This window comes from Petromyzon marinus, chromosome 20 (genome assembly GCF_048934315.1).
Source record: "Petromyzon marinus isolate PM22_M1 ecotype Great Lakes invasive population chromosome 20, UKy_Petmar_22M1.pri1.0, whole genome shotgun sequence".
NCBI lineage: Eukaryota > Metazoa > Chordata > Hyperoartia > Petromyzontiformes > Petromyzontidae > Petromyzon > Petromyzon marinus.
This window is the reverse complement of record NC_133686.1, coordinates 5,033,239-5,061,031: the sequence shown is the minus strand read 5'-3', so window position 1 is coordinate 5,061,031 and position 27,793 is coordinate 5,033,239. Positions and strand designations below refer to the sequence as shown.

Sequence of the window (27,793 nt, the reverse complement as noted above, 5' to 3'; positions counted from 1 at the left end):
CATTCCAGCGTTTTCATGGTTAATGGAAAACAACCAGCGCCGCCTCAGGCCATTGCTCTTGGCACAACGCTTTTATGTTCTTCATTCACATCGTTTGGAAACTAGAATAAACATTTTATATGGAAATTAATAGTTAATAAATTCCATTTACAAAAAAAAAACCATCTGGTCATTGGTGAATTTCATTTTGAAAATAGAAGCTCGGTCACAAAGGACTGTAAACAAAATAAATCGGTAATTTTCACTTTAATTGGCTGGTTCCAAAAATGAAATGTAAGAATTTTAGTTTGATTTAATTACAACAAGCGGTCTTTTGCAGAGCATGAAATAGTTGTACCCCTAATAGGAATGAAGAGGCCATTCGAAGTGACTTCTGAAGTGTTTTTTTAATTCATCTTCTGTGGGCTGTTCTCTGACACAGGGTGATACACAACTAGCTCCATTGTTCAGAATGTAAATGTGTTTGTTTTGTTGTAGTACGGAGTTAGACTGATGGCCTTAATCTAAGTTGTCTTGTGGTTGTTGTTGTTGTTTGACTTGCATCCCACTGGGATTTTTGCACACAGCGTTGGTGTACGGTGCTTTTTTCAGGAAAATGTTTTTTCCTAGATTTTCTGTTTGCAGTCACACATAGTCACTTTAAGATGTTTTCTTGTTCATGTTTTTGTTTTTTGTTTGTTGCGGTTGCACCCGATCCAAGAGCCGAATGGCTCACAGGGCTATATACCAAATAAATGAAACTGAAACTGTTTTTCTCATGACATACCAATAACATGGTTGAATTGTGATTGGAGGGTGGAAAAAAATCAAACATTATCCACCAAACCTGTGAATCTTTACCCCGTAGTCAAGGTTGGGGTATGTGTTCAGGATATTTTCCTCTCCGATTTTGTTCAAATGAAGCCTCACCGTGGGAACGGATCAGACCTGAGTTGTAATACTTGGTCTTGTGCATTGACATATACATTATGAACCTATAAAATCTTTTGCAAATATTTACCGTTGAAAAGGTCATATACATATCTGTTAATAGAAGCATGAAAAGTGTTACTATCACTTTTGGGGTCCTGCAGCAAATCTTTGTGCCCATAAAATATAACCTTTGAACTGCGGAGGAGGTGCCGAGAATATGATTGTATAAACACTGCTCTGTTTACCGACATAAAGCAGTCAACAGCCACTTGATTCCAGGTCAGAGTTTCTGTCAAGGAAATGAAACACAATGGGATAGTTTGTTTGAAAATGAGCTATAATTATGCTGTGGCATAGTGCCAGGCATGTCTGGGGAGGGTGCTGAGACCAGTGGCACTTCCAAATTTCCCCACGGCAGACAACGATGATGAGCCACGGATCAGACGATGACCTTTAAGTAAGCCATATCTTTCGGGGCCCAATTACTCGTCAGCCAGAGCAGATTATTGGCTGTCAGCCCACGGGGTTCGGAAGCAAGGGGAGATGGCAAAAGCCAAGGGCATGGGAGGGGATACAAAAGAAAATTCTGCAAGCCTTGCTCAAGATATGCTACTGACATTTTATACAAGCCTTTTTTGCTGTGCGTTTGTGTGTGTGTCTGCAGATGCCAAACGACTCATTTGGGCTTTCTCTAAACTTTGACGGATACGAGCTGCAAGCACAGTCACCGTCAACAAGCCCATGCCAGTATGAGTTGTGGATCATCAACGGACAAAAGTACGAACCGTATTTTTTTGGTAGTTAATAGGACATGCTTCCCCCCTACCCACCTCTGTATTTTAAAGCAAAAGTTGCAGGTGCATCTTATAATCCGGTAAGAGTATATGTGGGTCGCCAAATTTGCATAACTTTATTGACAATGGGCAAAAGCTTTGGGTGTCATACCATCAGGAGCATCTGATAATCTGGAGAATATGGTATTTTTAGCATGTTCTCATTAAAGATGATTAAAGCAGCCGCTTAGAATGTGCAAACCCTGTGGTTTGTTTGCCCGTATATCTTTTTGAAGTCATTATTTTGCTTTCATTTCCCCTCCCGGAAGTTATAATGACGGGGCAAGTTGATTAAATCCCCCCTGCAGTATAAATGGGTTCACCACAGTCGGCCAGATACGTAGGTCGTGTGGCGGGGTTAAAGTGCGTGTACTCCAAACTCTTCCAGAACGAGAGGTCCGACCGGTGTGGAAGTGTCGACCACCAATATCCTCAAAGGGCTCTCTTGAAATTCCCTTTATTGGAGGCCCTCCCGCCAGCAGTGGGCGTGAGCGAGCAATTCGCGGGGCTGCACATTTAACCTTTATAAGAATACGATGTCATATCCACAGTCCTGTCTCACGCGTTTCGTTTTTTTTCCCCCGCCTGCGCTCCCTTTTTTTTGGTTGCAGCTACTGTGGGGGCCTCGTGAGTGGATCGCGCATCCTGCGTGTTTCCACCGGGATGCTGTCAGTCTCTGTCAAGTTCACGTCGCAGGGAATTCACACCCGCGGCGGGATCAGAGCTGCTGTCGATGTCTACGACATCTACAACCGTGAGCCGCCCGCCGCAACATTCACGGTCTCTTAAAAAGTTGTGATTTTTTTTTTTGTATTTCTTTACAAAGAGCTCGCAGAAACACTGAACATGGAACTCTAATGGGTTCACGGTTTGAGAGCCAGTTGCTGCCCCCATTAAAAATGCGAGGATGTGTTAACATTAAATACACGCCGTCTGCTTCACAGTGAAATGTAAAAGATCCCGTAAAGCCGCGGAGTTTTTATACACCCCTCCCTACGTCGCGGTTTGGGGTCTGTACTGGGCTCCGATTGAAATATAAAAAAAAAAATAAATAGAGAACCATAATATCCCGTAAAGCCATTCCAAAAAGAGTAGGCCATGTGTGTTGGCATCCTGGTCCATATTTGATAACTTGCTCACAAATGACTTAATTTGGAGAAAAAAAAATGGAGCAACATCACCACCCTTTTTGGTAAACCAATACCCATGTACGCATTTGCAGGCCCGGTGTTCACTTTGTGCACACAGGGACAGCTGCCACTGGGGGGGAGGTCCTGTCGGCTAAACTGCATTAAGGCGATTGAATGGTTGAGATGATGTGATTGTAAGGCACTTTGAGTTGCTGAAACACACAAATAAATGCAAATTCTTATTCCTTTTGACATCTAAGCGCCTGGAAAGATGTGCATTCCTTAAACATATTGGCACAAGACGGAGGAAAGTGGAAACAAATGAGGAAATGTGCTGTGGGACACCTTACGGGCTATCTGCCCCATGGATCACGGTGATGCTGATGATCAAGGGAACGTCATGCTGTGAGTGGCCTTCCGGGCATCCCAGTTTGTTTGCGCAACCAGTGCGGTGTGCGGTGTGTCGTGAGCAGCGTGTCCCAGGGGAGGATTCCTGTGCGGCTCCAGCTCGGAGTGCGTGACCAAGTGCAACGGAATCCCCGACTGCCCCGACAAGAGCGACGAGATGAACTGCTGTGAGCTTTTTGCACCAACAGATTGTTTGGGCAAACGATAAGCGTTGTGAACCTACCGAATTGAACGCCTTCCTGTGTTTAATGAGCCCAACTCTGCTGCCGATTTAAATTAAAACCGGGCTAGGATTTTATTTGCTTAATCAAAATGCTGGAGTGATGATATTGGTCTAAAGAGCGAATAGACGGATAACCGTATTTTTTGTGTATATGGAGTCACAGTACTGACGTCTGTTTATATTTATTTTATTTTTAATTGTTACTATATCTTACAACTTGAAGTGGAAGTGCAGTTGTTAGCGCAGTGCGCTGCTTAAGTTTGATTGCCAACCATGACTAACACCGGGTGGGGCGGGTTACCTGAACTGGTTCGATACATCGTGAAATATGGTCAACAACCGTCATAACTTACATGGTCTGGGACATGCCTTAATCCAGCAGTGGATTGAGATACTTTTTTTTACTTGTTTGGTGGTGCTTTTTTACTCGCCTATTCACACGTTAACTACATTTTGTTGTTATTTATAAATCTTCCCCACATTGGACTCTGTGTAAGAGAATACTGTTTGTGTCTTTCCCCCCCAACGCCCTCTCCTCTCCGACAATCTGCGGTGCAGCCTGTCCCATGCAGTTCCAATGTGCAGCAGGCGCTGAGTGTGTGGCCTTGTCCGCCGTTTGCAGTGGCTCTGCCGATTGTGCTTCTGGGAACGATGAGAAGAGCTGTCTCGGAGAAGGTGCGCTACGTCCCGTACCACGCCGCTGCCGTGCCTAATCTCACGGCCCACTGTGAGGCGTCGAGTGGCTGACTGTGACTGGGTCATTGTGGGGAAAACCTCGCAGTTTCATCATGGGACCTCCGTTGCCAGTAGCAAAATATGAGAATAGGTTTTCCCCTTTTTTTCTGGCAGCAAAACTGGTGTTAAGATGTTAAAACACAAAACTGAAACCTTTTACAAGGAATCATGTCTGCATTAACCACAATACTTGTGGTCAGAATGCAAACAAAAAAACATGCTCTGATAATATATGATTGGTCCACACCAGAGACGGCTTTCTTTTGAGCCTCGTCTCAAACGGTGTAAACGCCTAGTCTCCAACGGTGGTAACAAGGAATCATGCAGACATGATTCCTTGTAAAAGATCTCAGTTTGGTGTTTTAACATCTTAACACCTGTTTTGTTGCCAGAAAAAAGGGGAAAACGTATTCTCACCTTGCAGTTTGTTTATTATAGTTTTAGGTTTTAGCATCACCATCAAAGGGCTTAATTTTTTACAGAATATTTTACCTCCCACCTCCCTCACCCCCAAACTCGGCCCTAAACAGCTCTGCCTGAAATTAAGGCACGATTATTACCATTATCTTCATCATTTATACTTGACAAAGAATAGTATAATACATAACCACCAGAAAACTAGCTCACCAGTGGTAAATGTGTCAAGAAAATAAGTACATTCAACGTAAAAACCACTGGAATGAAATAATGCAACAAAATATAAGAAATGTCATGCAATGAATATCGTATAAAATAGCGAAGACCCATAAAATTATCATTTTTTTGGGATTCGACCAGAATCAAACTTTGTTAATGAGAGATTTGCCACAAACCTGCGTCAATGTTTTCATCTTGTTGGAAAAGTAGGCCAGGGGTTGACCAATCTCAGTTCTAACAATCAATGGGATGATGATAGATGTTGCCCATGAACAGAGTTCTCTATTGGGCATATGGGAGGTGGTGATTCATGGTGAACGGTCAACCGGTCAACTAGAAGGCATGAACAGAATCCACATTTGTTATTTTATGCATTACAACTTGCTCTCCCCCTGTGCTTGTCCTCTGGCAGAGGTCCTGTGCAGTGCGTTCACATTCCACTGCAACAGCGGACAGTGCATCCGCAAGCCGAACCCGGAGTGCGACGGCCACAGCGACTGCCCGGATGGCTCCGATGAGCAATCGTGTGGTGAGCACGCCCCCCACAGCAGCTGTTCTTTTTGATCCTCTTCATTTAATTGCGCTCACAGATTTTTACCGCACACCCCCCCCCCCCCCCCCACACACACATCCCTTTTTTAGCTGCGCAAAAGAATAACAAACTAAGAATGATGACGTTAACTTTGTTCTGTCATGTCGATGGATGTCGAATATGGATGAGTCTGAACGATTCTGATTTAAAGCAGCTTTGCTGCCGGTTGGCTCGGAGGTGGGGGGGGAATGATGGTGAAAGTGATGAGCCTGTACCCCTGAGATCCTGGGATTGAATCTAGGAAGCTGCCTGTGCATACAAAAAAAACTGGGGTCTTATGACTTTTTCAGGAGGGTCCTGAAAAAGAGTCGTGATACTCGGTGAGGTTTTCCTGGATGAACAAGCATCATCATTATTATTATAATCATAATAATAAAGATATCTGTTTGACTTTCAAAGTGCTGCCCATTCCCGTGTGGACCAGAGGCCACTTGAAGGGATTTGAAGTGGCTGTTTCTATTGGCCGTCCTCTAACACAAAGGGCTGCACTGCTGTGAGAGGGATTTGAATGGACACTACGTCTCATGACATAGGGGTAAAATTGCAGAATATATATGTTGAAAGGAGCTTTGCCCAAATCGGCATCACCATAAATGACTTGGGAAGCTGACTGGTGGTTGATGCTTCATGGAAGGCATTGCATGCTGCAGTCGGTCATGTAAATACTGTCCAGAGCTCACCACCTCTGAATTCTCTTCAGCATTTCTCATCGGCGTCTCTCAATTTTTGTTTCTTATCCCCCCCCCCCCCCCCGCGCTCCACCTCCTCCCTCAGCCTGCGGCAAACGGATGGTGAAGAGCCGTATCGTGGGGGGTGAGAGTGCCCTGGCGGGTGCCTGGCCATGGCAGGCCAGCCTGTGGAGCGGCCTTACCAAGAACCACCACTGTGGCGGCTCCCTCATCCACCCGAAATGGGTCCTCACGGCCGCGCACTGCGTCTACGGAAAGTGCGTACATTTCTGTCTTGTCGGCGTGTCCTCTCTGACCGTGTGGCGCAATGAGGCTGCGACAGCAGCCGGCTTGCATCACTGAAGGCGTGGGCGATGCATCTACTCTCTCGTGGCAGTTCAATGAATTGCCACCGTTCTGGGTCGAGATGTCAAGGATAATGTGTTTTTTTTTGTGTGGCTGCAGTGGTGATGTGAACCTCCAATACATGCAACATTTGAATATAATATTTTTTATTACTGCAAAACATTCCCACCAAATTATTTATTTGTGTAAAGCCACATAGCAATACCGACTCTGACTACTTTCAGACTCTGTACTGTCTTGCTAAACGTAGCTTCTTCGCTGTATGAGAACGGCGCAAATAAAATGTGTACTTACGCGGAATATTGAGACGTGTACAACCCTGCCTGCTTTTTTTAAACATTCATCAAATTGACCATGGCTTATGGAGATTAGACATTTTGACTGATCCCCTATTAATTGAAAGTGAAACGGATCATTAATGAAACAATTTTTTTTCATATTTGTTGTTTTTTTTCCATGGAAATTGTAGGGTTGAGGCCCTGAGTGACTGGACGCTCTTCTTCGGGAAACTGCTGCTGGACAAGGAGGGCCCGATGGAGCAGCATCGCTCGATCCGTCAGATCGTTGTGCACAGACAGTACGTCAGCTCGGAGAATGACTACGACATCGCGCTGCTAGAACTCGACTCGCCCGTCAACCTCACGGAGCAAGTGCAGACCGTGTGCATGCCGGCCGCGTCACACGCCTTCCTGCCGGGACAGATGTGTTGGGTTTCTGGCTGGGGGACTGTCATAGGCAACGAATGTGAGTTTCGACACATGGCTCGCATGCATGTATACATATCATTTTTACCACAATTGCTGAACACCGGTAAAAAAAAAATCCCAAAATGCCAAGCGGGCCCAGCAACCAAACGGCATGATGGAAACGGTGGTGCTACCGACCAGATAGCTGCCCCCCCCCCCTCCCACACCACCCTCCCCCCAACAATCCCTATGGCTATCTATTTGTGCGTAGTGGTCACCCACTTCAGAACTGTCAGCTGCTCAACCTCGCTTGGCAATCATTGAAACAGATGTTATTAACCAAGTAAAATTTAACAGTTCACAGTTCCATCTTATTTACCGGATACTAGTCTATTTTACCGAGTTAATTACGTCCTCAGCGCTCAGCAGTGTGAGTGCCACCATCCGTTTTGACAGCAATCGTTGTAGATGCGTAGCCCCCCCCCGCGCACACCTACAGCCCCGCCCACTCCCCCCCCCCCCCCCACCATGCCCAGTATAAATCCCTTGACTCCGGCTTCTCTCCCACTTCAGTAAAATGTATTGCTGTGGTTGTCACACCTGATGATGATTGCTTGTGTTGCAATCCGTCAAAGGCAAAACAGAACATAATTAGCGTAAATAGGGCACAATTCCATGACAGAGCCCAGTGACTACACTTTTTGGAGCCGCAACCTGCGCCATGGGTTTAAAAAAGAAAATCTTCGCAGGGAAACGAATGAACTTAAATGCCATTGCAGTGACTTCCAACGGTGTTTCTGCGCCAGATGGGTGCCTGCACTCCATGTAGAGTTTGTAGTTCGAGCCAAGAGCCATTATTGCCAGAACCATTGCATTACAGATGCTGCCGCCACACGCGCTAGATCGTTACCTCCGTTTAACGGTGACTGATTTTAAAAGGGCGTCTAGGAATTATTCTTTGTTGTGTGCATGCCCGTTGATTAAATGGACCTCGTGATGATTCGTAAGGTTTTTTTTTGTTGTTGTTGTTCCAGTCTCCCTATCCAACAACATGCAGGAGGTCCAACTGCCCCTGATAAGCCAGAGCGACTGCATAGGCAGCTACGACCATGCAACGCCACGCATGCTGTGCGCCGGCTACCCTGACGGAGGAAAGGACGCGTGCCAGGTGAGACCAATGGATGTTCAGCACAAGTAGGCTTGGTGTACTTGCATAGGTTCAAGGCTGACCTTAGGTCCCCGGAGGTCCAGGACAGAAAGCCACTCGCACTGTACGTAGCCAACCGTGCTAATCGGAGGTGTGAGATGTACTGTACAGGAAATGCAGCAAAGCACAAAAACAATGTGAATGTAAAATACAACTATAAAGTTGCAGGAATCTGATATTGTGACAATTTTATATTTGTAAAAAAAAAACAATATAACGGCAACCTGAGCAGAGCGCTCTACGCGCTGCAGTGGCATCGGGTTTCATTCCATGCCACATGCAGCACCAATGAACAAAAGCGTTGGCCGACTGGCCCCAGACACTTAGCCCGAGGGAGACAAAGGTGGCCCCAAGTCTAGTTTTGGCCACGCGATTCATTCGTGTGCTCGGCACGTACGATATCGTTTTCTCTAAAAGCATGCCATGGGTTGTGCTTCCTACGTGCCAAAGGCATTATTTATGGAATTAGGTTTGTTTTAAATTCTGTGCCTCGATAGTAAATGGTGTGTGCAGAGGGAGTAATGTACCGTGTGATGTAAGTTACTTAAGCGCGTTGGATAGCAATGGTGGCTATAATCCCAACACACACTTGAGATAACCTCTCAACCATGCCCACATTCATTATTTGACGTCTATCTAATGTAAGCCAACAAAACCCGTGCCTGGCAAAGCAAGACCAAACACTCGGCAATGATCCCGGTCATTTCCGGGCGCGTGCTATAATGGCACGTGCCCTGAAAGATGAACTGAGCAAACCCACGTTGTTCTTTGTCGTGTTCTTGCTGCTGCATGCACTCAGCTTTTTTTCTTGCAACAGGGCGATTCGGGGGGTCCCTTGGTGTGCGAGGATCGCGGCTCCTGGTTCCTCGCCGGCTTGGTGAGCTGGGGCGTTGGCTGCGGGCTGGTCAACAAGCCCGGCGTATACACCCGCGTCACCGCATTCACCAAGTGGATAAACAGCATCATCGCCCAATCTTAACGTTCGGGCTCATGACGGGCAAGTTTTTTCCCCGAAAGACCCCTCCAACTCGGTCCACCCGGCGGCATGGATGGGTGCATCGGTTGGTCGAACGGCTCGTCAACGCGTGTGCTGGGGGAAAGTGTGGGTTCTCCTCCCGCACTTCGCAAGACGATCTTGGCCAGTGTGGAAGAGGAGACCAAAAGTACCTGCTGGAGAGGAGCTCTTCGTTGCTTCTTCTATTGGAGGCCCTTCCACCAGCGGTGGAGGTGGTGAGAGAAAAAAAATGTGCAGAGCTTTGCACCCTTACCTGTACCATAATGATCACAAGGACTCGCGTGTATTATTTCTTAACTGTACAGACGGTGTTCACTATTGACGGCTTGGCATCAAACAGTATCTGTTTACGGATGTTTTAAACAGGACAAGTTTTTTGGAAGAGGAGTGTTGATAATGGTCAGAGTGAAATGTGAAACGTTTTATATATATGAATCTTCAGTGAAGAAAATCTTCACCTGTTTACTTTTTCCATGAAATATGACTACTACTGCAACTTGGTAGGGTTGTTAATCCATCATAAACTTAATGTGAACACGCCAAGAGTGTGTTTGTATTATACACTGCTGTCTTTGGTAATAATGAGGTTGGCCGAGATGCATGGGTGGGGTGGGGGACTGCGTTGCTACGTGGTTATAAAGTAGGTTATCTGGTTAAAGTTTTGTTCTCCTTGACAATGGTCAAAAGTAACATATATCAGTTTTGTCTTTAAGATTTTATAATTTCACCAAAATCGAATCTCGCTAGAGTGAATGCTTTTCACCTTTGTATGCGTTGTACGTACTGGGTTCACGTGACCCCCCCCCTCCCCACCTGTAGCCACCAGTGGCCGCTAGATTCAACCCAGTGGGTAGACGTAACAACTAATGATCGATTGCACAATCGAATCACAACCGTGAATCGCGGCGATTCATCGAACAGTCGGGGAATTAATCTTCTTGACATTTGTGCCAAATAGTTATAAGGAGCATATGGCAAAACCTAAAGCATCGATTCCTTGAAGCTTAATTGTTCCACTTTAAATGTAAAATTGCTTGTGTTTTGCAGATTTTTTTTTAAGTTGTCTCGGTATAAAATGATGACGTAGTGATGTGACACAAGCCCCTTCTTTGTATAGCACTTCACGCCCACGTGGACACGTGCAATTTACTATCGGGCTCGCGGCAATTAGTGGGTTCCGATATTGTACCGTGATGACATAAATCTGCACGTCTGCACAGTGCAACATTGGGATATTTTAATCTCATTTCCTAATTTGAAGGGAAAATTTCAAACCGAATTTCCACGAGCTTCAGAGAAACACATCTACTGAAATCCACCTGTGTTCACCTCATTTGAAGTGCAACACTGAAAGGGCCTGGCTTCTGTACAAAAATGGTTGTCCTGCCTGTAATGAATTGCATATTTGTAATTGCGATGTTGCAGATGGCGCGTAGAATGCCGCGGTGCGGAAATATCCTGTCCGTGAGTAATAAGCCAGATTTAAATCTTGACTTAAAGCTTTCGTGACTGCAGGCATTCATATTCTTTGGGTCTTTCGGTAAAGTCACCACGTAGATAGGTTCAAAGAAAAGAACAAAAAACTACGACGTTTCGATCGCAACACAAGTTGTTTTGTTATTTTCTTTGAACCTATCTAAGTGACTTTACCGAAAGACTCAAAGAATATGAAGCCAGATTTAGTTTGAGCACTTGCGTTAGCAATGTGAATATAACGTTAGAAGTCGCAAATTTTTAAAATTTAATCTCATGTGCAGCAGTGTTTGTTGATGAGAGCAAGCATTTTGCTTTGTATTATTTACAATTCCAAGGACAATTAAATATATTTCGTGAATTTGTTTGATATTACTGTAGTTTAGCATTTAAAGGTGGTGGGGGAATGGTGGCACAGTGGTTGGTGCATTGCACTATGAACCTCGCAAAGTCCGTGTTTGGTTCTCTGCCATGGCTAAGTGGTGAGTGATATCCCAACCACTGTCGGTTAAAAGTTCCACGCAATAACCGCATTGCATCGCTGGAATAGGCCTCAACCGCCCCCCCTCCCCCCACACACAGATTTGCTTTAATTGTAATCGTCGGATATTAGAATTTCAAGCAACGATAAAAGGCTTGACTTGTTAATGTTGCTACATAACAATTGTAGTAAACAAATATCCAATTTTGAATGGACAATTTTTTAAAGAAAGAAGCTTGACCTGTTGGGTTCATTCCCTGGGACAAACAAAATTGTATAGTGCTATGAACGCACATAATTACGTATTATTGTTGCGTGGATTTCTGTAAAAAAAAAGTACAGTATCTTTTAAACGATGTTATTTCAATGAAAATTATTTGCACGTGGTATTGTGAATCTTCTTTGGCCATTGTGTAAAGTGTATTGTTGTAAATCGCATTTATTTTAAAGCTGCAAAAGTTATAAAAACGCATTGTATGTTTGCTTCAAATTGAGCCAACGACCTGTGTAAACCTTGAAATTAGTTCAAGTTTGAGTAGCCTATGGAGTAATGTTCTTGTTAAATGATTGTTGCAATATGTAACTTTATTAAAAAAATAAAGACCAAAACTTGTTCTATTACATTTTTTTCTGTCAAGGTACTCCACCTTTCAACAAACAAGGTGTTTAATTTGACACGTCCAGTATTGTTTTGGAAATAAAACCCAACATTGGTGTGACTAAGGCCTTTGTGTTGATGGTTGAGTGCATTCTAATAATCGAGGGCCCATTGGTGTAAGATGACGTTTCACTCACAATCTTGACGTAGCAGCATGAACACCCTGGTTGACAAAATGGGGAAAAGTAAACCGGATCTTCATCACTAGACATGCAAATACTTATAATGCCCGTGACAAGACGGTAGTGATATGTTAACTACCTCGCCTGGTATACAGGTCGTGGGTTCGATCCTGACCCTGACACCTGTATATTTGGAGTTCGGACGTCTCACTCCATGGTCGCGTGTATTTTTCTCTGGGTCCTTTGGTTTTTTCCTCCATTTAGAAACGTGCGTTTAATAGTATCTGAAGCCACTTCCTTAAGCTGTCATTTGTGGCCAGGTTGCTTCTGAAAATAGCTTAGTGGGCCCTTGCCTGGTAAAATAAAACAATGGTTAACAGAAAAACAGTCTTGTGCACCAACGCGTTTAGGTGATTTGTAAGGAGCTTACCTCAGTTCGATCAAAATGCTAAGGGGTTGGAACAGCATGAACCTCGTTTAAAATACTTAACTAAATGCATATTTTCAACTGTCGTGCATGTGTATATATTGCTTGCCAAGTCTGTTTTATGATGTTGCAAGTGTTGAAGACCCAGTCAAAACAGACGAATGCACAGTAACATTACAAGTGTGAGCGATTTTTATTCAACTGATAATCGTGTTGCATACAGACACGCAAAATACATCGGTGAGAGTGATAGCAAGCTTATTTGGATTGGAACTATTGGGTTAAAGCCCCATGAGGTAGATTTGAAATGTAATTTCATAGAATTTCTTGGTGTTTGCGAATATATGATTTGTATGGGGCTCGCAGGCAAAGCTATCGGTTATTCAATTAGCTTCACCGGACATGGCAGTGGAAACTGCTTCAGCCAACACCCTTGCCTACCAAGAGACGCACACAACACAATGCACGTTTTAACGCTTAAAGGCCGACGCTAAGCTGGATTTTGTAGAACGCACAAGGATTATTTGAACACTCCGCATGCTTTTATTTAACAAGTTCCCGCTTTGTTAAATCCAATGCAAATCGGGCACCCGTGACCATAGCAACATCCCTGTTCTTTAAACAGGAGCGCCGGGGACTGTTGCACAACCCAGTTTACAGTGTTGGCCTCACTTGGCGCTTTACGTTACGACAGGGGTGGGGGAACGTCCGGCCCGCGGGCCGTATGAGGCCCGTGAAATCATTCGGTTTGGCCCTGCCAAGACAACCGCAGGCGGGACTCGAAATTCAATAAATCTGGGAGCAAACCTGGAAAAGCAGTTGCGAGTAGCAGCAACATCATCAATACCAGCTAACATCATCAATACCAGCTAGCATCATCAATACTAGCTAACATCATCAATACCAGCTAACATCATCAATACCAGCTAACATCATCAATACCAGCTAACATCATCAATACCAGCTAACATCATCAATACCAGCTAACATCGTCAATACCAGCTAACATCGTCAATACCAGCTAACATCGTCAATACCAGCTAACATCATCAATACCAGCTAACATCATCAATACCAGCTAGCATCATCAATACCAGCTAACATCATCAATACCAGCTAACATCGTCAATACCAGCTAACATCGTCAATACCAGCTAACATCGTCAATACCAGCTAACATCGTCAATACCAGCTAACATCATCAATACCAGCTAGCATCATCAATACCAGCTAACATCATCAATACCAGCTAACATCATCAATACCAGCTAACATCATCAATACCAGCTAACATCGTCAATACCAGCTAACATCATCAATACCAGCTAACATCATCAATACCAGCTAACATCGTCAATACCAGCTAACATCATCAATACCAGCTAACATCATCAATACCAGCTAGCATCATCAATACCAGCTAACATCATCAATACCAGCTAACATCATCAATACCAGCTAACATCATCAATACCAGCTAACATCGTCAATACCAGCTAACATCGTCAATACCAGCTAACATCGTCAATACCAGCTAACATCATCAATACCAGCTAACATCATCAATACCAGCTAACATCATCAATACCAGCTAACATCGTCAATACCAGCTAACATCGTCAATACCAGCTAGCATCATCAATACCAGCAAACATCATCCATACCAGCTAACATCATCAATACCAGCTAACATCATCAATACCAGCTAACATCATCAATACCAGCTAACATCATCAATACCAGCTAACATCATCAATACCAGCTAACATCATCAATACCAGCTAACATCATCAATACCAGCTAACATCATCAATACCAGCAAACATCATCCATACCAGCTAACATCATCAATACCAGCTAACATCATCAATACCAGCTAACATCATCAATACCAGCTAACATCATCAACACCAGCTAACATCATCAACACCAGCTAACATCATCAATACCAGCTAACATCATCAATACCAGCTAACATCATCAATACCAGCTAACATCATCAATACCAGCTAACATCATCAATACCAGCTAACATCATCAATACCAGCTAACATCATCAATACCAGCTAGCATCATCAATACCAGCTAACATCATCAATACCAGCTAACATCATCAATACCAGCTAACATCATCAATACCAGCTAACATCATCAATACCAGCTAACATCATCAATACCAGCAAACATCATCCATACCAGCTAACATCATCAATACCAGCTAACATCATCAATACCAGCTAACATCATCAATACCAGCTAACATCATCAATACCAGCTAACATCATCAATACCAGCTAACATCGTCAATACCAGCTAACATCGTCAATACCAGCTAACATCATCAATACCAGCTAACATCAATACCAGCTAACATCATCAATACCAGCTAACATCATCAATACCAGCTAACATCATCAATACCAGCTAACATCGTCAATACCAGCTAACATCATCAATACCAGCTAACATCAATACCAGCTAACATCATCAATACCAGCTAACATCGTCAATACCAGCTAACATCATCAATACCAGCTAACATCATCAATACCAGCTAACATCATCAATACCAGCTAACATCATCAATACCAGCTAACATCATCAATACCAGCTAACATCATCAATACCAGCAAACATCATCCATACCAGCTAACATCATCAATACCAGCTAACATCATCAATACCAGCTAACATCATCAATACCAGCTAACATCATCAATACCAGCTAACATCATCAATACCAGCTAACATCGTCAATACCAGCTAACATCATCAATACCAGCTAACATCAATACCAGCTAACATCATCAATACCAGCTAACATCATCAATACCAGCTAACATCATCAATACCAGCTAACATCGTCAATACCAGCTAACATCATCAATACCAGCTAACATCATCAATACCAGCTAACATCATCAATACCAGCTAACATCGTCAATACCAGCTAACATCATCAATACCAGCTAACATCATCAATACCAGCTAACATCATCAATACCAGCTAACATCATCAATACCAGCTAACATCATCAATACCAGCTAACATCATCAATACCAGCTAACATCATCAATACCAGCTAACATCATCAATACCAGCTAACATCATCAATACCAGCTAACATCGTCAATACCAGCTAACATCATCACACGCCTCGCCAAAGAGAAGCATTTCCAGCCATCACATTAGGGGCGAGTTAATTAAACGTTTGACCAAATATAACAGGCTAATTTTTAAGTTGATAATTTTGTACGGCCCGCGAATGATGTTAGAAATATCCAAATGGCCCTTGGCAGAAAAAAAAGGTTCCCCACCTCTGCGTTACAACATCACAATGCATTGTTGTGCGGCGTCTGTCGGCAGGCGAGGTGTGCTGAGCCAGCTGTGGGTGCTGCGAACAACTTAAACGGATTCCTGGGCTTGCTTGTAGTCAAACAAGCTGCCTCTTTCGGCAAAAGCTCTGGCTGGCTCACGCCCATGGGCGGCACGCGGCTCTTCGCCGCCGTCGTGGTCAGCGTTGGCTTCCAGCTTTCCGAAGCCGCCGCCTCCTGGTGTTTGCAGGCAGAACGTGTCCTGGGAAAAGGGGGGGAGGGTCCAACAACACCGCTGTTAATGCAAAAAGGTGCTGCGTGCGTGCATCGCCTTGCAGCGCTGCCTCAGGGCGAAATGCACTTACAGGTACGGGCCCGTTTTGTCAATCCACCGCTGGATGAGGGGCCTCCGCCACACCTTCAGGGCCATGAAGGATATTTGATCGCACTTCACGCGGTGCGATTTGGTGAAGGCGGGAGGGGAGGAGGGAAGAGCCACGGATTTTGACGCACTGCCACGCACTGCCTCACCACATCATCTTCCAACGCACCTGTCGTCCACACTCGGTGGTTACCTGTGCAAGCGCTATCCCCCGGCTCTGAGGTGCGATGAAATTTTGTGCATTCTGGGGTGATTTGGTGATGGGCAAGGGGTGAAGTATATTATTGTACGCACGTGTGAGGCGTGAACTGTGCTTCAATATATAAATTATATTCACGAGATTGTAATTGTTCAGTGTGGAGCGGTGGTACAGTGGTTAGAGCACTGCTGCAAAGCCAGCGAACCTGCGTTTTTATTTATGTACGTTCAACTTATTCTTGGTTCTTTCGGTAAAGTCGCGTAGAAGGGAAACAATAAAATTCTCACGACGTTTCGACTGCAACACAAGCAATCATCACCAGGTGTGAAAACCACAGCAAAAAAAAAACGCCACTTTTTTCAAATGTTCTTGCTGTGGTTTTAACACCTGATGATGATTGTTTGTGTTGCAGTCGAAACGTCGTGACAATTTTATTGTTTTATATTTTTATTAGTTTGTTGTTTCCCTTCTACGTGACTTTACCGAAAGAACCAAGAATATTAATGAATACCTGCAGTCACGAAAGCTTTAAATCAAAATTTATGTTCAACTTCTTTCCCGCTGTACGCAGCCAACCGTGCAATGCGGAAGTTTAATTCCTGGAAATGGCTCAGTGGCGAGTGATATCTGAACCAGTTTGGAACCCCATACATGGTGACCCATTGTTAAACCAGTCCCACGACCAAAACGGTGTGGTGAGGCCTCCTTCCAAGAGGGGTATGGCAAAAGGGCTGAAATAAAAAAAAACACTTTTAATGCTTTTGTACACAAATAACTGTCAAATGTACTTTTTTAAAATGCTGCGTCATGCATGACTATTCAATAAAAATGTGTATTGAGGCAAGGTCACTTAATGTTGTCAATGGAAAGACACGGCATTTTCATTATACCCATACACCTTGCAACACCACTGGCTCAGGTTATTTTTATAACAGCCCAAAAACACCTTAATCGAAAAAACCCAACACCTGAAGATGACATTTGATTTTCTTGCTGTTAAGGCTTCTCGCCTTATTATTAGTAGCGTCGCGAAAAGCCTGTTTTAAAAGCCTATTTCAGCATAAAGCAAATGAGCACGATTGTTGATTTTGCATGGATAGATCCTCGAGGCTGAAGTCTTCTATGTGCATAACGTGTCACGTTTATTTTGAGTGTTTCACGCCCTGCCGTGGTATGGATTCTCACAATGGTTGGTTGTTTGCCCATTGCAAATACTGCACCTGGCTCCGATAACTGCAGCGCGCACCGGTAACTACCGATATAGTTCAGATCTCATATAAAAGGGGTTCAGCTCCAAACGTTTTTTTACTTACTTTACTTACAGCTTTTCTATGGGAAACAAGCGAAAAAAACTCATAACTATATAAGGTTATTATTGCTTCCTTTACTACGGCATTGTTCACTAAGCGGTGCACATAAGCATACCACCGCTACACAAACTCATCGACGAACAACCTCAAAAGCAGACTCACTCTTGCCTGCTGCGTCACAGTTGAAATTGCTTTTAACGTTTAGCCAAGTTTGATGTGTTTTTAGTGGTTTTTACCGTTTGATGTTGTTTTTGCTGCTTTTTAAATTTTATGTAAAGTTGTCTGAGTATTCAGAAAAGCGCTCACAAATAAAATGTATAAATGTATTAAATGTTTCACTAGCCTCAATTTCTTGGGGTTTTCCCAAGGTTTTTCAGTCGTCATCTCACCGATTTTGAGCCCTTTGGGGGTTGACATGTCCTTGTGTGTGTGTGATCTCATCACTATATTTAAAATGCTCAAGTTTATTTGAAAGAACACCCATTCACCTCCAAAATGCAATCACCATTGAGTTGAATAAGATCAGCAAACAAAATATCGGGCTTAACAACACAAAGGTGTGCTCACCAACAACTACCGTGATGCCCTGGCACTCGGTATTATGTGGATCACCACATTGCTTGCACGATGCTATCTGCCGCGTTTTAAAACTCGGTTGCAGCTGTTACTCTTACGGCTGCAATTTCCACGTCTCATCTGACCAACAGAGCACGTGTCCACCGGTGTGGTGACATTTTAAAGAGTACTTGTGGGGTGTAGGATTCTACCATTGCGTTGTATGAAAACCCCAGAGGCAAAACAGTTGGAAAGGGTCCAATAGAACCTTTTGTATTTTCAAAACAACAAGGGTGTAAGAGTAAGGGTGAGTTTCGGATTACATTTTGGAGTTATGCAAATTATCTTCCTGGGAACAACGGTGATGTCACGCGACGGGAAAGTGTGGAAGTGATGTCATATCAGTGATGTCGTGTCCAGTAAGAGGATCGATCCAAAACAAGAATGGTTTTGTTTCGGATCTCCTGATATTTCATATCTTGGCCTGATTTTATTTTTATCAATATAAAAATCTGGAGCACATCCCCAGTATGCAGATGTCTGACAAGTAATTTTCAGCATTTTGTCGTGTTGGTGATCACTGTACAGATGCTACTTGTAATAGACCTGTCACACCAGATCCACTGCAATCCGTCTCACAACGTTCCGTAATTTTTCTGTTGATAAAAGTCACTGTTTTATCCGAATACTGTAAGTGCAATTTATTTGAAAACACATTGTTTGTAAAATCCATAGGCCAGATACAATCGTATACATTGTCCAAATAAAAAGATATCGGTATCCTACTCGTGAACAGGGATAAACAACGTTTGTATGTTTTGTTCAGTGAAAAGTGTTGCGAGTGATGGATTGCACTTCGCACCGCATTCACAATTAGACAACTCCTTGATTCTCCACTGATTGGAGGAGCAAGCCGCAAGCTCCCATGTGAAGCTGTTCATCCTCGCTTAATCGTGGAAAGCCCCGTGCCTGTCACTCATCTGCATTGCCGGTCAACGTTATTGTCATGACACTTGGGATCCCAATGCCAATGTGTGTGGCCGTGTTATTGGAATTGCTTCCTGCAGAGAGTGTTGGCGGTGGAGATTCCTCACCCCGGGCTGCACGGACACGGAGGATTTGGCTTCCAGCTCGAGCCTCTCTCCGTTCGCCCGGATGAACCAGTTCCGTCCGGTCGCTCCAGGAGCTCCTCCTGCAGTCCCAATGGCACAACCCAAGTGAAAAACAATACAATTTGAATTTCATCGTCGTCGTCGTTATCATCATAATCTGTTGGAATATAACTGATTCTTTGCAATTTATTGTATCACAAGGGAGGTGTATTGTTATTAGCTCTCTATCCACTGCTGGATGAAGGCCTCCCCAAAGCCATCACCATCTCATGGTCCTGTGATGCAACAAGCCAGAGCGCCTGCTGCACACGAGCCGATCTCAAAGCTCTATGTACGAGGTGGACGTCCTCTCGGGGTGCATTTCATCTTTTCGCTGCCGCTGTCTTTGCCTTCGACATCATCGATTAGAGAACGTACGTAGGTTAACGACAAGTGGGCTTTGGGAGGGTACATCGTTTGAGCAACCACAACTCTCGACACCGTACAGAACACTGCGACATTGGGCATCCAGGGGAAAAAGAGGCATATGTAGAGTTTTTATTTGATCGAGAGACAGACCCTCAGTCACGGGCAGAGAACAAGGGGAAGGGGTCTTGAGCCTGGATTTGAACACGAGCAGAAGTCGACAGCACGAGTGGCTATGGGGCCTGTAGAGGAGAATGAGCAACCACGCACAGTAATCGTCTACCAATAGCAAAATTTAAAAAAATTTTGCTTATTTATGGACCACATTTCTACAATACTTTGCCTTCTCTGTCTCTTTGTGCAGCAATTCAATGCTAGTTCTACGTATCGTTGCAGTACATTGTAAACATTTAACACGATGGAAGAAAACACCAGCAAACTGACTTCAATATTTATCACTATGCTTCCATAGTTATCGTGATAATAATTTACAGCGTTTTGTCAGTCCACTGTTGGAAGAAGACCTCCACAATAATGGTGGTGGGGGGTCTCTTGTGACAATAACTCACCATGCTGATCAGTGCGGGCTGGTAAAGGGCATTCCATAAGTTCAGGTGTCATTCATCGCAGACAAAACTTCCGGCGGATACGATGGCACAACGGGTCACTACATAAGTATGTGGGTACGCGATATTTAATCGAGGGTCAACTATTTAGTTTAAGGCAATTCACGTGATCCAAACACACACACACGTATATATAAACTATGAAAGGAATTATCTCAAAATGCCATCGTTGTGAATGTGAAAACGGCTCATGTAAATGTCGAACTACAGTCCTGGGCATGTTTCGTTGGCATAACAATTCAACTCCAAAGATTTATAAATATATCTCAATTTTGGCTCGTGAAAGGATTTAATTTTGGCATTTTTTTGCCACCTCGTCAGTAACTTCTCATTTGTTATATAAATTAGGTGACGTTTCAGGCAATGGCCCTTCTTCGCAGCTTGCCCAAAACCTTGTCAATTATTTCTACTTTTTTTTTTTACTTTCAGGGGCAATGTTATGAACATGTCAATGCAGCATCACATTTTTTTTCATTTAATATACAAATGTTGTTGTAGCAGTGTTAAGATGTCCCGACTTATCGACTTAGTCGCCTTGGTGCGGAGGAGACGAGCTTGCCGTTGGAAATGACGCGGGCAGAGGGCAAAGGGCAAAGGGGGTAACAGCACTCGTTGTACCGTTCAGCCCGTACGGCTCAAAGCTTCGGCGCTCTGTGAGCACGGAGAGCAGGAGGGGGCGGCGAAAGAGCAGCTCCCGCGTCACTCCATCGCCGCCAGAGTGCCGCCCCTTTCCCCCCGTCCCAGCGTTCAGTGCGAACTTCTGCAGCACGACGGGATACCTGGGCAGAAGCATTTGTTACTGGTTTGGAGATGCCATTTTGAGTTGGGGTTGCCACCTCTCAGGTAACAACAAATCTGGGACACATCGTGGGAGGAGTATATCTCGCATATCGGAAAGAAACTGTACAAACTATTTAAAACTATTAAAACATTTTTTTTATTTTACCAGGTAAGACCCACTGAGCTCTTTTGCAGCGACCTGGCCACAAATGATAGCTCGACGAAGCGGCTCATCACGTGGGAATTGTGTAGCAGCCAAATACTCTTAAACGCACGTTTCTAGATCCGGAGGGAAAAACCGGAGGACCCGGAGAAAAGTCCACGCGACCAAGGGGAGAACATGCAAACTCCAAATAATATAAAGGCGTCAAGGGTCGGGATCGAACCCACGACCTCCTGTAAACCAGGCGAGGTAGTTAACATCTAAGAAGAGGGGCGAGTAACTACTACTTGAGTGGCGTATTACATCACAAACTGGCAAAAACCAGTGAATGTCAACGTCCCGGGAGGACTTATAGATGACATAAATCGATACAAATTCGAGACGCAGCTCTTCCACTCTAGATCGGTGCTTTTCTTTCCATGCCGCCGCGGCGACGGCAGAGGGGAAAGTGGGGTGGGTGAGGCGGTGCTGAGGAGTGCACCTCTTCTCCAGGATCTCGGGGTCCGTGATGCGGGTGTTGGTCATATGGGTGTGGACCCCGCTGCGGCCGCTCCAGTGCGGGCCGGCGCCAGCGCCACCCGCCACCGTCTCGTAGTAGCCGACCTCCTCATCTCCAAACGTGATGTTGTTCATGCAGCCCTGGAAAGGCCATTGGCGACACCGTACAGCAGACTTCCGTTTATACCAGAGAAGCAGAACCTTTTACTTCCATCATCGTCGTCGCCATCATCAACGATTATCTTAAATCTTAATGAGATTAAGGCCTCTCAGCTCACCGTTTGACAATGTAACAACCGCACCGTCGATTTGCACGGTTGGCGACGTACGGTGCGAAATAAGTTAAACATACACACGTACAGACAACACACCTAGCACCTATACACAAGCTGATTTCATCACTCCATCTTCAGGACATTTAAATACCTTTGGCAGTTCACACAGTAACAAGCACCTTACAATAATAAAGTGTTGTAAAATAATGTACAAGTCGACCGAGTATAACAAAACCATTGCAGTGACAGAAGTGATTAAGCGCACTCAAAGCAGAGTTCGAAAATATTCCTCTATAATACCAGAGTAGTGCGACCAAGATTGCCTGCAGTGGCAGATAAATATTGTTTACGGGTTGTTAAAAGTGGTAGGTCTCATCGTGTGGCCTCAGGCCATATGAAATCAAAGTCAGAGGCTCGACTTGGCCTGCGTGCCATGAATTTCGCACCCCTGGTTAATATTGCATGTTACCATATTCACAGGATGCACTTTTCCCCATATATTTTAAAGTAAAAGTTGGGGGTGTGCGTCTTACATTTCAGTACATGCATATGTGTGACCATGTTTGTAAAACTTTATTGAAAGCAGGTATGCATTAAGGATGCGTCTTACTTTCCAGTGTCTTATAATTTGGAGAATATGTAAAGTTAAAATGTAACCATGTGCAGTGTTCACGTTTTGTGGCAATGCATTTCCCATTGTGCATCTGTGAAAAGAGCTTCATAGATCACCAGATCTTTCCAGTCTAAACAAAGATTCTGATTCATGGTGGAGAACTTCTTTCGCAACGTACATAAGCCAACCGTGCTAATCGGAGGTATGAAAAAAAAACATGTAAAACAATTGCCCATCGCCGTATCTCTCTCTCTCCTCTCCACCCACCTGCGACGCAGCGCACACAGAGAAGGCTCGGAAGATAACGTCGACGATGCGCTGAGACGTCAGGACGTTCCCTCCCACCACGGCGGCACCCAGAGAGGGCGACAGTATGGAGCCCTCCGGGATCACCACCCTCACAGGGAACAGGCAGCCCTGCCGCCCGGTGGACACGCACAGTGGTGGGGGCAACACACGGTGCAACCCGGAAACACATTAGAGAGCTTGGTTAACTTTGTCCAACTCAACTATTTGTATTTTACCAGGTAAGGCCCACACTGAGGTGTATAGCTCTTTTTTAGAAGCGAGCTGGCCACAAATGACAACTCAACGTGTGGAAATGTATAGCAGCGACAATACTCTTAAACGCACGTTGATTCTAAATGGGCAATGCTTGGGCAATGTCAAGCTGTACAGACCTGATTTAGAGGAATGTCCTGTCCCACCATGGAACGCAGGCAGTATATGAGTGCGGAGAGCGTGATGGCACGAGGAGCATTACAATTGCCCTTCACCTCTGGACCGGTCCCTGTGAAATCAAAGACTGCACTACCCTGCAGGGCATGCAATTGTGACGAGTTTAAAGGCAACAAGAATTAACCGAGCTATAGCAATAGGTTTTTACCCGTTTATCTGGCACAAAAACTGACACCTTTATACAAGGGATCGTGTTTGCAATAACCACAACACAAGTAGTCAAAATGGAAACAAAAAAGACAACTGATAATAATATGCACTGCCCTTGAATTTGATTGGTCCACACCCGAGACGGCTTTTCTTAGAGCCCAGTCTCCACTGGTGTTGGACCAGAAGACGCCAAAAGGCGTACAACTCAAAAACAGCGCACCATCAGAGTATTGAGAGCTCGGGGTAAGCACTTACATTATGAGACCTCCTTTGCCAGTAACAAGATATAGTAATAGGTTTTTACCCTTTTATCTGGCACAAAAACCGACACCATTATCAGAGTTGTATTTTTTGTTTGCATTTTGACTACTTGTGTTGTGGTTATTGCAAACATGATCCCTTGTATAAAGGTGTCAGTTTTGGTGCCAGATAAAAGGGTAAAAACCTATTACTATATCTTGCTACTGGCAAAGGAGGTCTCATAATGTAAATAAACCGAGCGTTAGAGGAGTGGGGGGGGTGAGCTCAATTTGTCAATGCGCCCTGACACCAGTTCTGTTTTAATGTTTGAAGAAGTCAATGTGTCTGTTTCTTCTTGAAGCATTCCAAAGAAATGACGTAAATAACAAAGGCTTTGGGTACTAAGCGAAATACAAAGATTGTGAAATGCAACACTAATAATTAAATAAATTGTTGATATGCTGGCGGGGGGATGTCTTAAGATATTTTTTTTATAATCCACATAAGAGATGATAATGTTAAATGAATCACACTGGCTTGATTAAAACACACGAACACACACTTTGGATAGTTTCGTTGTATCACCACCTACAGTGAGGGAAAAAAGAATTTGATCCCCTGCTGATTTTGTACGTTTGCCCACTGACAAAAAAATTATCAGTCTATAATTTTAATGGTAGGTTTATTTGAACAGTGAGAGACAGAATAACAACAACAAAATCCAGAAAAACGCATGTCAAAAATGTTATAAATTGATTTGCATTTTAATGAGGGAAATAAGTATTTGACCCCCTCTCAATCAGAAAGATTTCTGGCTCCCAGGTGTCTTCTATACAGGTAACGAGCTGAGATTAGGAGCACACTCTTAAAGGGAGTGCTCCTAGTCTCAGCTTGTTACCTGTATAAAAGACACCTGCCCACAGAAGCAATCAATCAATCAGATTCCAAACTCTCCACCACGGCCAAGACCAAAGAGCTCTCCAAGGATGTCAGGGACAAGATTGTAGACCTACACAAGGCTTGAATGGGCTACAAGACCATTGCCAAGCAGCTTGGTGAGAAGGTGACAACAGTTGGTGCGATTATTCGCAAATGGAAGAAACAGACATTTGCACCACAAATTTAATAATTCACTCAAGCCACGCACTTAACATTCATATTCACGAAAAAAAACCTTACTTCCTATACAATGGGTTTTCGTCCCAAATTTGGCAGGGCACGCCTCATTTCCATTTTAAATTTCCACAAGCGTGCATGACTTATATTCTTGGTTCTCTCGGTAAAGTCACGTAGAAGGGAAACAATAAAAGACAAATATAAAACAATAAAATTATCACGACGTTTCGACTGCAACACAAGCAATCATCATCAAATTTTCTTGCTGTGGTTTTCACACCTGATGATGATTGCTTGTGTTGCAGTCGAAACGTCGTGATAATTTTATTGTTTTATATTATTCTTTTATTGTTTCCCTTCTAAGTGACTTTACCGAAAGAACCAAGAATATGAATCCCTGCAGTCACGAAAGCTTTAAATCGTGCATGACTTGTTTCAGTCGAGTCCATGCTGCACGCACTTTTCTGTTCATCGTAACGTATTTCACCTCTGCATTGTATGGTAGCACTCACACATACATGGTTGAAGACACCTTCAACTCTTGTATGGCGGTGTGATGTACTGGCATTGTGGAGATTCCCAGATTTGTGTAAGCAAATATACATATATATCACAAGCAGGCCACACCTTCATTAGTGAGGATCACTAACATCTGCATTGCCAGAGCTGAATGCTTTAAGGCCATGTTACATGAAGGGTAAAAATCACTGGCTACAAACCCTGTTTACTCTGATGCATCATTATGGCACAGAGATCTCTCTATGGGGCCAAACGGTAATTGGTCGCCGGTGACGATTGCCCTCGCGTATCACGGCCTTCACAGGCAGGCGAACAACAAATAAATGTCTACGCAGAGCGGCGCAGCACTCACATCGGCAGGGTTGATCTCCACCGACAGACGGATAGGCGTTCCATCATCCATATGGTCCTCGGCTTCCACCCGAAGGGGCCCCTCATTGCCGGGAGCCAAGAGACCGAGCGCAAACTCCTTGAGCATTTGCCTGACTGCCACCTCTGCATTATTCTGTAGGGCAAATGATTAAGAGTAAAAACAAAGGAGACATAAGCTGGGGTCGGAAATTTAACTCAAGTTGCTTGGTTTGTAGCATAGAATGTGAACCACTGCGCCAGCACTCCCAACTGTCGACTAAATGGGCCAGCCACATGCACATACATGATAAACATACTGTATCGTTCCGCGTACTGTATCACACTGCTCAGCCATACAGCTCTAGAAAGTAGTTTTTGTTGTCGACCGCTCAGATAACCACGTTGTAGCGGGCATGTTCCGCGTTATGAAACACACGCTAAGGGAGGACTTACCATCTGAATTATTATTATGCTTGTTTACCCAGGAAAGCCTCGCTGAGTCTCATTAATCTTTTTCAGAAGACCCTTGCCAAGTTTTTGTAATGGAGGGGGCGATGTTTGCTATATATATTAAAATTGGGTAATTTGTGGTTAACTTACAAATTTGGATCATGACAACGGCAAACATTGGTCTACTGTTGCCAATGACGCCACGGTGTAATTTAACATTCACTGCGAAGCAAACAGCGTTCATTGTTTTTTTACGTTTAATGAACACCACAGTAATAACCGGGGCGGCTGTTGGATTAGAGCCGTGTGCATCTGCAACAAGCAGCAAATGCTTGGCATGCTTGCAGAGCAGGAGCCGACAAAATAATAATACGCGTGGTACAATAGCACTGGGTGGAGTGGTATGGGTTTGATTCTCGGCCAAGGCTTACATTAGTGCCGAGTGATTTTTGAAGCCGTCCTGGAACTTTTACCAAATGAAATGAAAAACACATTTCACGTGATGCCTGTGCGCAGTCATTACATAATGCCCATGAGGCTATTAACCCGCAAGACCTCAGTTTAATGATTAATTAGTGGTTGCCAGCGCAGTGCTCTGGATCATAAGCCACCAGACCACCTCACCAGGTTTGTACATTTAACTGTCGAATTCAATTATGAACTTATGTGTAAATGGTTCCTGATGTTTTTACCGTTGTATTGATTTGTTGGTACTCTGTATTGCTTTTTATGAGGGTCTCCTGTCTCATTTGCATATCACCTGGTTAAAAATGACTTATTGATACATTTATAGTTAACAAAGGCCTATCTTGACAGACCATAGGAAAGCTATGGATACTTACCTACATTCACATAGTATGGACCAAGTAAACTAAATCCAAAAAGGTCCAAATTTTGAACACCAAAGTGAAAAACAAAATATCTTTTGGTAAGGTCTATAATGCAGCGTACATCCCTTTATTAAGCCACCGCTGGATGAAGGCCTCTCCATGACCCTTGCGGGGGTTTATGTGCATGCCTCTACCTGACCGTGCTGGTCGCTGCCGGTTGGTGAACGGAGTGCCCTGGGACTGGTTGCAAATATCGCCCGCGGCTGGGGCGCAGGTCGCCGTTCAGCCGGTCTTGCCTGTATGTGCTGCATGTAGGCCTGCACGGTGGCCAGGCCGTACGCGTCCATGAGCTGTCCGACGAGCGCAATGCCGCGGGTGTTGGCGGCCACCTGGGCGCGCAGGTCCGACAGGTTGTCCTGCAGGTTGCGCGTGCCGCTGCTGCCGGGCACGAGGCTGGGAGCCACGAGCGCTTCGGTCACCGCTTGAGTGTTAAGAGAGGAGGGCGCGTGGGCAATCACTCGGCTCGAGACGTCTCTTGTACAACTTTTGCCAAAATCGTCAAGCGGGGGGGGGGGGGGGGGGGGGCAAGTGCTG

The 27,793-nt window shown here is 44.3% G+C and overlaps 2 protein-coding genes across 4 annotated transcripts in view; one reads left to right on the top strand and one right to left on the bottom strand.

The window, feature by feature from the left end:
- LOC116944200 (transmembrane protease serine 6-like) overlaps positions 1-12,084 on the top strand; it is a 32,259-nt gene extending 20,175 nt beyond the window's left edge. For both annotated transcript variants that reach the window (XM_032957710.2, XM_032957711.2), the window contains exons 11-19: positions 1,577-1,689; positions 2,357-2,499; positions 3,349-3,450; positions 4,065-4,181; positions 5,290-5,406; positions 6,244-6,415; positions 6,973-7,247; positions 8,224-8,357; positions 9,214-12,084. In XM_032957710.2, the coding sequence (XP_032813601.2) occupies positions 1,577-1,689; positions 2,357-2,499; positions 3,349-3,450; positions 4,065-4,181; positions 5,290-5,406; positions 6,244-6,415; positions 6,973-7,247; positions 8,224-8,357; positions 9,214-9,375 (1,335 nt within the window). In that variant the 3' untranslated portion in view covers positions 9,376-12,084. The remainder of the gene's footprint in view (positions 1-1,576; positions 1,690-2,356; positions 2,500-3,348; positions 3,451-4,064; positions 4,182-5,289; positions 5,407-6,243; positions 6,416-6,972; positions 7,248-8,223; positions 8,358-9,213) is intronic.
- A 657-nt stretch (positions 12,085-12,741) lies between these two features.
- The window catches only part of OPLAH (5-oxoprolinase, ATP-hydrolysing), a 38,200-nt gene continuing 23,148 nt past the window's right edge, over positions 12,742-27,793 (bottom strand). The window contains exons 20-27 of one of the 2 annotated variants that reach the window (XM_032957712.2): positions 27,394-27,680; positions 25,921-26,073; positions 23,486-23,620; positions 23,073-23,222; positions 21,901-22,058; positions 21,095-21,255; positions 19,428-19,525; positions 12,742-16,149 (exon numbers count right to left, since the gene is read on the bottom strand). In XM_032957712.2, coding sequence (XP_032813603.2) covers positions 15,979-16,149; positions 19,428-19,525; positions 21,095-21,255; positions 21,901-22,058; positions 23,073-23,222; positions 23,486-23,620; positions 25,921-26,073; positions 27,394-27,680 — 1,313 coding nt within the window. In that variant the 3' untranslated portion in view covers positions 12,742-15,978. The remainder of the gene's footprint in view (positions 16,150-19,427; positions 19,526-21,094; positions 21,256-21,900; positions 22,059-23,072; positions 23,223-23,485; positions 23,621-25,920; positions 26,074-27,393; positions 27,681-27,793) is intronic. The other variant, XM_032957713.2, reaches the window with a different exon arrangement.